The sequence below is a fragment of the Galeopterus variegatus genome, unplaced genomic scaffold (assembly GCF_000696425.1).
Source record: "Galeopterus variegatus unplaced genomic scaffold, G_variegatus-3.0.2 Scaffold822, whole genome shotgun sequence".
Classification (NCBI taxonomy): Eukaryota; Metazoa; Chordata; class Mammalia; order Dermoptera; family Cynocephalidae; genus Galeopterus; species Galeopterus variegatus.
Window position 1 is genome coordinate 351,323 of NW_007726933.1, and position 9,772 is coordinate 361,094.

The window sequence follows — 9,772 nt, forward strand, 5'->3', positions numbered from 1 at the left end:
TCAAACCCAGGTTTGCCTCTCCAGCCATATGCTTAACCGACACAATATTTAGAATTTGTATTAGTACATATTATATACCACACTGGAATTAGAAGTATCAGAATGAGATTCAAGCCATGTGTAGGTAAAAGCCCAAGGATCGGAGTCCGCTGTTTCTTTCTGCTGTGGTTAAGGTGTGAAATATTTCAAAGGCAGTGAGGGTGGAGAACAAACTATAAACAGTATATCTGCAAGATTAGAGTTTTCATTTAGACACGTTTATTGGCTATTCTGGGCACAGATCAAACTGCCTAAACTTCTACACCCCTCTCTGACTTTTTGTTAATAAAGCAGCTCATAGTTGAACATGTAATTTGTGTAGAAGGGTCAGATGGGAATACTTAGGAATTTCATGCTCGTTCTTCCTTGCTGGCTTATTTCTAAGACTCAGTTCTTGTTTTCTAATCAATCATGTTGACAAAAAGAAAAAAAAAAAAAAGACACACACACCAGTGTTACAAAACCTTGTATTAATCATTTCCCTTCACTTTCAATATAACGTTGATATGAAATATAGCCATGATTCTTAGTTACATGGGAGGGAATGAGTAATAAATACATTGTAGCAAGTTTGAACCACAAGGGTGTTTCACTGGTAACAACATTTGAAAACTGTACACTTGCAAAGAACAGCATCTTCAAACATTAGTATATCTGTATATCAGTAAAGCTTTTACATGTAACAAACATGCTCTTTTCATATATGACAAATTTAAAAAATATGCATTGCTTGGCAACATGAACTAGGCAAAAATATTTCTTTGTTCACTAACTTTATACAGGAAGACAGGACGAAAGGCATGCATGTACAATATGGATGCCTGCACAGGGCATGCAACGAAAGAAAGCTTTTTAAAAGTCAGCTTACATTAGGCATAAATACATGAGGGTTATATATTAATGAGGGAGGAAGTCTTCTGCTCGACATTATTAACATTCCTGTTTTCTTCCTATTCCTCCCAGAGGAATACACATTCACCTTTAAGTAAAGATAAAGGAATTACAAAAAAATAAAACTCACTTTGCAAACATCTCTGATGACTTGTAGAAAAAAATCAACATTAGTGTTATCACAGCTCCATGTGCAAATTATCCTTCTGTAGGTTCTTCTGGTAACAGGCACACCTAAGCGCCTTGGGTAGGCTGCTTCCTGCCCCAAGCTGGAGCTGGCTGCTGCAGACTTCTCCAGCAGGCCAAAGAGACCTGGGCCGGTTTTTCCTCCCCTCACTGCTCTTCTGGTTGCAAGCCTATGTATTCAGCTCAGCTCAGCCCTCCAGCCCAGGCTCTCAGGGAATATGCATCTACAAACCTTGCACCGGCAATAGCTACAAAAGGTGTGGAAGAACAAAAGACCTGGAGAAAGCTCCCATTCTGTACAAGGCAGCCAGCGACACCTCAAAAGAAAACCTTGTTTTCCTCAGTGTCTATTCAAATGAATGGGAGTGGGGTCCTGCCTCGCTGTAGCTCCAATCCTGAGTACCAAAAGAGGACCATCAATACACAGGATTTGAGAGCTTGGTGCAAACAGCCGCCCCCGGCAGTCTGACCCAGCAGTGTCTATTTTGCTTGCTGGCTCTCGTTTAAAATGTGAAACTCAAAAGCATGTGGAAAAAAACATATCAGCAGCAATGTTTCATGTCGTGTACACAGTTCATGTGTTTCTTCCTACTGTTTCTGGTAAGAAACCACTATGAATAAAAAGCACCAATAAAACATCATACATGGTAATAATATTGTAGAACACCACTGTCCCTAGGACAGTGTAGAGATGCCAAGTACGCACTGCATAAATCAGAACAAGGGGGAAAAACACATGTAGTGAAATAGATTTTACTCTGCGATTTTTCAGTTGTTTACTATTATACTTAATATAAAACAGTTGCATTTGGGGGTCAATGGGGAATACAAAAAAAGGCACTGCCGCTTTATTTCTAAGTATTTGACTTCACAGCCTATGCATGCAACTGTTTGATTCTTTTATAAATAAAATTCTTTTGCTTTAGGATTTTTAAATTGAGGTGTATACCTGCAGTCAACACAGGACTGAAAACAAGGTGGGGCAGGCTCCTAAAATTTATCAGAACACTCAACCAAAAAAAAAAAAAATTAAAACACTAATAGCAAAACACAACTAAGTAGATAGATCTATACATAGTCAATGAAAAATAAGCTTTTCTTTTTTTTAAAAAAAGAATTATGTTATTAATAACAGACTTTATCATGGTTACCAGCCATAGCGAGTTAATAAGTAACATATCCAAAATAATATCTCTAATAATCAGATAACCATTGTTTCTATATTCAGTGAAGGAATAAATAGAAATTCAGATTTGCAAATACTTTAAGGTCTTCTTCCTTTTAAAGGATTCATGCTAATGTGATTGTGTTCACAATCTGAATAACACGAGTCTGTATGAATAGATACGTGTTTTGTAGCAGATCCGAATGCTTTCTCCTTTCTCAATAAGATGTGTAATACCATTGTTTTTTCTCCTCTTTATTAACTTTCTTAGCATCCAAAAACCACATTCTCAAACCTTCTGGTCTTACCTTTGGCCTTCAACATTTTGACATATTCTTCCTGCCTTACATGTGATAATCCATCCTAACACATTCCCCAAGTAACACTAAGCTTGTTTAGAAAAGGGATGTGGAGGATGAATGTTAATGGCACTTGGTTAAAAAAAAATCAAGTAAAAGATGTTGTCTCTTTCTGCACATGGATTTGCATCTTTAGAACTTAGTCACCCAAGGAGAGGTCTGTCCCCCTTTTTTTATGCAATGCATGAAATTGTGGAAACAAGCCTTCTTTGCTCACTCAAGTTTCTCTATGGTTAAGGTGCTCACCTTTTTAGACTGCAAAAGGACTTCAAAAACCTCGTTGCAGCATCCAAGGGTGGGTTGGATGTATATTTTTAATCTTGAAGGTAAAAGAAATTTGTCTGGATCTTATTAAGCCTTTTAAATCTGTACATACTTCATTAACTTAAAAAAGAAACAACAAAAACTAACCATAAGCGAGTGCAGTGATTTTCATGGTCTGATGTCTTTAATGTTGACTCTCACTTCACTGAAAAAAAAAAAAAAAAAGAAGAAAAAAGGGAACCAGACTCATCCATTTGATACACAGGCCTTATACCATCTCCCTGATCTTGCCTTTGGCTGAGGATTCATACCATCATTTACACAACCTAATTTTCCAGTGCAGAGCACGCTCCTCTTTGATTTCGTCCCATATCCTCCACTGCATCAAATTCCAAAACGTAGTCTTTCTTACCCTTAAGAAATAGACCTATTACTTTCTGATACCATAGTTTGTTAATCTCTCACCACGTAATGACTGTTTTTTCCCTCCCCTCTGCGTGGCTGGATAAATCAGCCAACAGCACAGCAAATCCCTGACTTACACTGTGTGGACAGAGCTGTCATTTCCATCATGAGATTAACCTTTCCAACATCTTCTTTCACTGCCCACCTTGGACGGTGGGGCTGGGCCGCGTGGGCCAAACGTCTCCCCGCGTGTTCTCTCTGACACTTGCTGACTGACCCTTTATACACCATTGCTGGGCCTTTCTCTCCTCCTCTTCCTCAGCAGTGACTGAGTGGAGGAGATGCAGCCCCCAGGCTCAGGTTCCCACGAGCATCCCTACTGTAAACGCTCTGTTCTCATTATCTGGGTATTAGACCTCCTGCAAGGGAGAACCGTCCATGCCTGCCTTTTCTCCTCCAGTGGAACGTGCACCCAGCTGTGTGTATGTGGAGCAAGGCCGGAAGTGATAGGGTGGAGCCCCACAGGTAGGGTGGGAAGGAAGGGAGGACTCTGGGTGAGAAGCAAATCCAGCACAGAAAGAGGCCTCAGGATTCTTCTAGACTCTCTGGGTGCCCTGCGAGCAAACCCATAACTGATCCCATGGTGCCGTCCTCCCTGTGCCCTCACCCAGTGCTGCGCTCATTCCAGACACATCCTCATCCCTCGAACCCACCCACGTGCTCCTCCCACCGGACGGTGAGAGACAGCTCAGGCCTGCTCAGGCCTAGTGATCGCGTCCATCCTCCCAAGAGGCAAAGCTTGGCAGCCGCTTTAAAAGACAACCCTGCTGCTATTATAAAAATAGAGGAAAAAAATGAATCCATAACAACAAATCTTTTACAAAAACCATCGTATGAAGAGAAATTCTACCCAAACCCTTTACACATTATGTACCCTTTAAAATTGTTATGTAAACAATACACAAATCAAAGTTTATCTGAAATTTTGTTGGAGGGAATTTCTTCCTTCTTGCCCCCAATGCCATAGGCCCTCTCCCGGGCTGTTTCAAACAGGGACCTCGGGGAAATCCGATCAGGGGGAGAGATTAAAAGGCAAGTTGCCATCTTGCTTTGGTCGCACGTAGCCATGATGTCCTTCTGTGGCTGACCGTGAAGCCTGAGGCTCCCCAGGGCCGGGTCTTCTGCCTCCCCCTGTGTCTCTCCTATCTCTTTCCTGGCAGTACATTATTTTTTTTTTTTGTCCTTTCCATCCAGGAAGCCACTTGCATTCATTCCCTCCACCTCCTTCCCTGTCCCATGTTTCCCTAGAGACCCCTCCCCACCCCACACACCAAATCAACCCATGACAGAAACAAATGACAAAATAACCAATCTCAGGTCTACTGATATGTTTACAAGGGTGACCTACGCTCTCACAAAATCAAAATGGGAGAGGGACCAGGGGAAAAAAAGGCTGCAAAGTATCTTGGAGGATTCTGTGCAACCCTGAAGATGGCTGACACTGGACCCGCAGCAGTCGATTTCACGGCCAGCGCGGTCACTCTCATCTTCAGCTTCTAGATTGTGGAGGTCCGGTCCACCCCGTCTGGGAGAGAAAGACACACACAACAGGCACAGGTGAGTGAAACAATTCTATTAGTACTCACCTACACCAGCACCATGCACACTAGGCCTCCCAGCCTCCAAGGACAGGCAAAGGCTTCCTTCCTTCCTGCCCTCACATACCCTCCCACTCAGTATCTGGGGAATAGCTATTTTTTTCAGGAGCCATATTGAGCCTGGCAACCAAGATGGAAAGACCTAATCCTTGCCTTCCAAGTACTTACATTCTAGGCAGGACACAGACATGTAAACAGATGATGCTGTGAGTGATAATTGCTATCAAGGAATATGCATCAAGATGGCAGGAGCATGGAGGCAGGAACGTTTAAGTCGGCCTTGGAAGTCAAGAACAGTGTCACAGATGCAAAATGACTTCTGTAGATGGTGCTTACAGGAGAAAAGTGTGCCAAGCGAGGACGAGGGTGGGGAGGACATACAGCACATGCATAGGCGTAATGACAGGTCACAGAATGGTAGGGCTGGGAGTGGCTCGGAGGTTTAGGAGGAAGGACAGGGGAATAGAACGGCAGGAAATAGGGCTGAAGAGCCAGGCCGGGGCTGCGATGGGGACACAGGTGGACCTGTCAAGCTCACATCCCTTTCCTTGGAAGCATCTCCCTCACACCCCCAGTACTCAGTGAAAGACTGGGGACAAAGTGGCTGTGACCCTGGCCACTGGCCACAGCTGAGAAGACCAAGGAGATGGCTGCATCTCACCCAAACTCATCCAGATTCTCTGTCTCGAGAACCTGATTGAAGGCAGAGACATCAGAGGTAGACACTGTGGGCATTTGGAGCTGAAAGATCTTGTGGAAATGGGGGAGTGCTGAGGCCACCGAGGATCTGCCACAGCTACATTTTGGAGAATTAGAGAAGCAAGGCTACAGAGAAAGTGGAGGACATGCACATTGGAGAGGAGAGCCCATGAGGGAGACAGAGAGCAGGGGAGCAGATGGCTGCTTGACTCTTTTGGCCATCTACTTACACGTGGATTCTAGGAGAGTCCCCAGAAGTAGACCGCAAGGGCCTTGTGTACCTTGAACAGGAACTTGGATGTAGGCAATTGCGGAATTATAACAGCAGAGTAACCACATCTGATTTTAGGATGGTTTCTCTGGCAGCTGTGTCAGACGACCCGAAGAAGGGTGAGGCTGGTGACAGGAGGATCAGTTAAGAGGCCCCTACAATGGTCCATGCCAGAGCTGCCAAGGGGCTTATCCAGTTAGCAGAGAGAGAGGCATGCATTAGCCTTCATATGAAGTGGAAATCACTGTGTTCAGTGACCATTAAAGGCAGGATACAGGGTGCCTCCCTGGTTTCGCTGATGTCTAAACACCAGCAAATGTATCCCAGTCTAAGCCCCAATATTGCAAACCTGGTCTACTCAATGGAGCATTTCTTTTCACTTGGCAGAACTCAGGTATGAGAGGGGAGTGGCAGGGTGTTCCAGGGACAGCTGGAGAACCTGAGTGACAGGGAGGAGCTCTGAGTCTACCACAGGGCCTTTCTGGCCTCTTCATGGGTATATGAGGAAGATAATGGCCAGGCTTGGCCTTGCCTCTTCCTGGGCACTGGGGCCACTAACCAGGAGCAAGCCCGACAAAGCTTGATGACAGCCTTAAATAAAGACTCGCAAAGCAAGATGGCAGAGGCAACCCACCACCGGGCAACGCACCAACCGGGCATCTTCACCGGTTCTGTCGGGGGGGCCTGGGGTAGAGGAGAGAAGAGATGGAAAGGGAAGACCAGAGAAAAGTGGGTTAGACTGGCACCAGGAGGGTGGCAGTTACTGGAGGAGACAGAGAGCAGAGAGATCAGCACAAAAGGATGGGCACCCAGGGGCCCATGGACTGGTCACTTAGAATGGGACACTGTTCAGGAACTCGGACACCCTCCTCCTCTGACTGTGAGTTGCAAACAGAAGACCCTCTTGTACTCTACTTTCCTCTCCCTAGTTATTCGTGTTGCCATAAAATGACCTAATTCATTGGCACTGTGTCCCCAGCAAGGCCGTCTTCCCTGGCACCTGGAAGGGCTTGGACAGCAGAGAGGTCCTGTCATAGCGGGAGGGCACCACCACTGTGCCCAACTAGGCCACCCTGAACTGCATTTGCATTCTCTGCTCAGGAAACTGCTTATGAGGCTTCCCACCAGAGGGGATTATTGAGAAAAAACACAACGATAAAAAGGCTTAGGAGATTACCAAGATGAAAACATTAGCAAAAGCCCATCAGTTCAGAGAAACTTTCTATGAAAATAGAAGAACGGGCTAAAAAAAAAAAATGAAGTCTTTTAATGAAAACCTTCCTTTAGTAAAGAGAATGTGGTATTCTTGCTACAATGATGATAATGTTAGCAGTTTGATAAGAACTTCCAAGATGCTAATTATCTGAGATACATCAAGTCCTGGGGGAGCAGGTCAGTTCTCCTTTCTGACTCTCAGAGACAGTGAAGGACTGAGCCGAGTTCCCACCCGCCGGCCCCTGTGGGGAGCAGAGCACGTGGCTGCCTGCAGTGGGCTGAGCTCACCTCTGGCAGGTGCCAGCTCCGGGGCTGACCAGCAGCTGTCCTAGCTCTGGCCCTATGAAGCCCCTCATTACTTTTTTAAAAATTGAGATATTCGCATACCATAAATTTCGTTCTTTTAAAGTGTACAATTCAGTGGTGTTTAGTATATTCACAGAGTTGTGCAACCATCCCCACTGTCTAATTCCAGAACCTTCAGTCACCCCAGAAAGAGATCTGGTACCCATTAGCAGTCACTCTCGACTCCCCTCTCCCTCAGGCCTTCGCGACCACTTAGCTTTCTGTCCTATAGAGCAGCCTATTCTGGACGTTGCATGTAAGTGGAATCGTACACTACGTGTTCTCTTATGTCTGGCTTGTTTCACTTAGCATAACGTCTTCATGGGTCATCTACACTGGAGCATGTATCAGCACTTCTCTCATTTTTAAGGCTGAAAGCTGTTCCACTGGCTATCCCATATTTTTTGATCTGTGTTCACTGGTTGCTGGACATTTGGGTTTTTCCCCATTATTCATTAGGGGCTGCTGATCCCACCTCCTCTGTAAGGTGAAGCAGAGGAGCTCACGACCCTTCCCGCCAGAGGTACCAGAAATGGCCCAATGATGCTATGAAGCTTCTAGAATCACAACGGCCAAGAAAGAGAGTAGTGGTTTGCAAATGGGGTTCCTGGAACCCCAGCGGAAGTCACGGAAGGGGCTGTGCCTTCCCACCATCTGTTTAGTCTGAAGCCCCGTGATGTCACAGCGGTCTTGGCAGGCAGGCCTGCAGCTCCCTCCTGGGACTGAGGTCACGTGGGTGCAGGTCAGGTGGGCCCTCCACTCTGCTCCATGCAGAGCATTTATCTGTTTCATATTTGGTTTCAGATTATGATTGTGTTTGCAGAGACTAAAACCCCCCTTTAGTCTCTCTGGAGTGGTAGCTGATGGCAGCCTTCTTCCCCACCGCTGCCAGAGAGAGCACATCTTGGCTTCAGGAGTGCGGACAGCCCAGTGGGTGGGTAAGCGTGTCCAGACTGGAGAGGGCTATCGAGAAGGCTCACAGGAGGCCTCCCCGGGTCTCCGTGACTCAGAGCCTCCCAGAAGTTGGCAGGAAGGCATGGACGTCCACTCTCCCCTCCTCTGCCTGTCAAATATCTGCAAATATCCGTGCTTGAGAAAGGTGCCTGTTTAGCACCAGGAGGGCGCTGAGGGCCTCGCAGGGCTGCTGTGATGAGGCAGGGCTTCAGACCAAACAGACGGGACAGCACAGCTGCTCTTGTGAGCTGCCGCGGGGCTGCAGCCCTGCACACCACAGCCCATGTTCCTGGCTTGGGCTGTGGACATACAGGCGCATCCAACTCGACCTGTCCCTGTCACATGGCCGAGGACACCTCAGACTGCTTGGGACTCTAGGCGTCAGTGAAGCCATTTGCAACAGGGGCATATAAAAATGAGTGGGGATTTTTGTTTCAAAAATTCTATTTTGAGAGCAAGTTGGGATATGCTTGGAACAGACTGGGGGATCTGGTGCCGAGAAGCAAAGCATCCAGTGCTGTGGGGGGGAGGGGGTGTTCCCACTACAAGCCACGTCTGTGTCCCTGACTCCTCCAGCTCCCGGCATTTGGCTGGGACAACTGTGGTGGTGTGATTTCAATGTGCACTGTGGGTGGAGCTTCTGGGGACAGAGAGACGGCTTTGGTCCCAGGTCCTTGACTCATCTCCCAGAAAAAGGAGGAGGAGGGCACATCGGCTGCTTGGTGTGGTGCAGCTGGATGAGAGTCCAATGGCACCCCAAAGCCACTCTCTATCCCTGTCCCCTGCCTACTCCTCCTTGTCCCCTACCCATTCCCCGAGCTACTGCCAGAGTGTAGACAGCAGATGGCCAGCAGTTCTCTCAGACATGTGGTGATGAGGATATGCAGGAAAGACACACTCACCTCCCAGGGCGTGTTCGGTCATACTGAGGCACAAGGACTCCAGCCTGTTGTTGATGTCAGGTTCAGTCACGGGAAGCTGGAATTCTGCAGGGGACAAAGGGTTATGTTGGTGACAGGGACTCAGAGGACAAGGAGAAAGTGTGCACAGTGCCACCTGGTTCCACCTGCCAGGAGGAGGGTCTGGTGATCCTCCCTGGGAAGACTAGGAGGACTGCCAGGGCCAGCACGGAGGACAAGTTACACGCAGGTTCAACCAACCTCTGAGATCTGTGAGACACAGAGTTCACTGGAAGAAAATTGGTGACTAAAAATAGCGGGTCACAGTCATAGTCTGTCACTCCTCTGCTCAGAATTCTCTACTGGCTTCACATCAGAGTAAAAGGCAGCCTCCTGCCATGGCCTGCAAGGCCCCGCATGAT

The 9,772-nt window shown here is 46.8% G+C and overlaps 1 protein-coding gene across 2 annotated transcripts in view; it reads right to left on the reverse strand.

Moving 5' to 3' along the window:
- Positions 1-489: 489 nt before the first annotated feature.
- Positions 490-9,772, reverse strand: part of SAMD4A (sterile alpha motif domain containing 4A) — a 105,231-nt gene continuing 95,948 nt past the window's right edge. Inside the window, exons 9-10 of one of the 2 annotated variants that reach the window (XM_008572696.1) lie at positions 9,354-9,437; positions 490-4,894 (exon numbers count right to left, since the gene is read on the reverse strand). In XM_008572696.1, coding sequence (XP_008570918.1) covers positions 4,866-4,894; positions 9,354-9,437 — 113 coding nt within the window. In that variant the 3' untranslated portion in view covers positions 490-4,865. The remainder of the gene's footprint in view (positions 4,895-9,353; positions 9,438-9,772) is intronic. The other variant, XM_008572695.1, reaches the window with a different exon arrangement.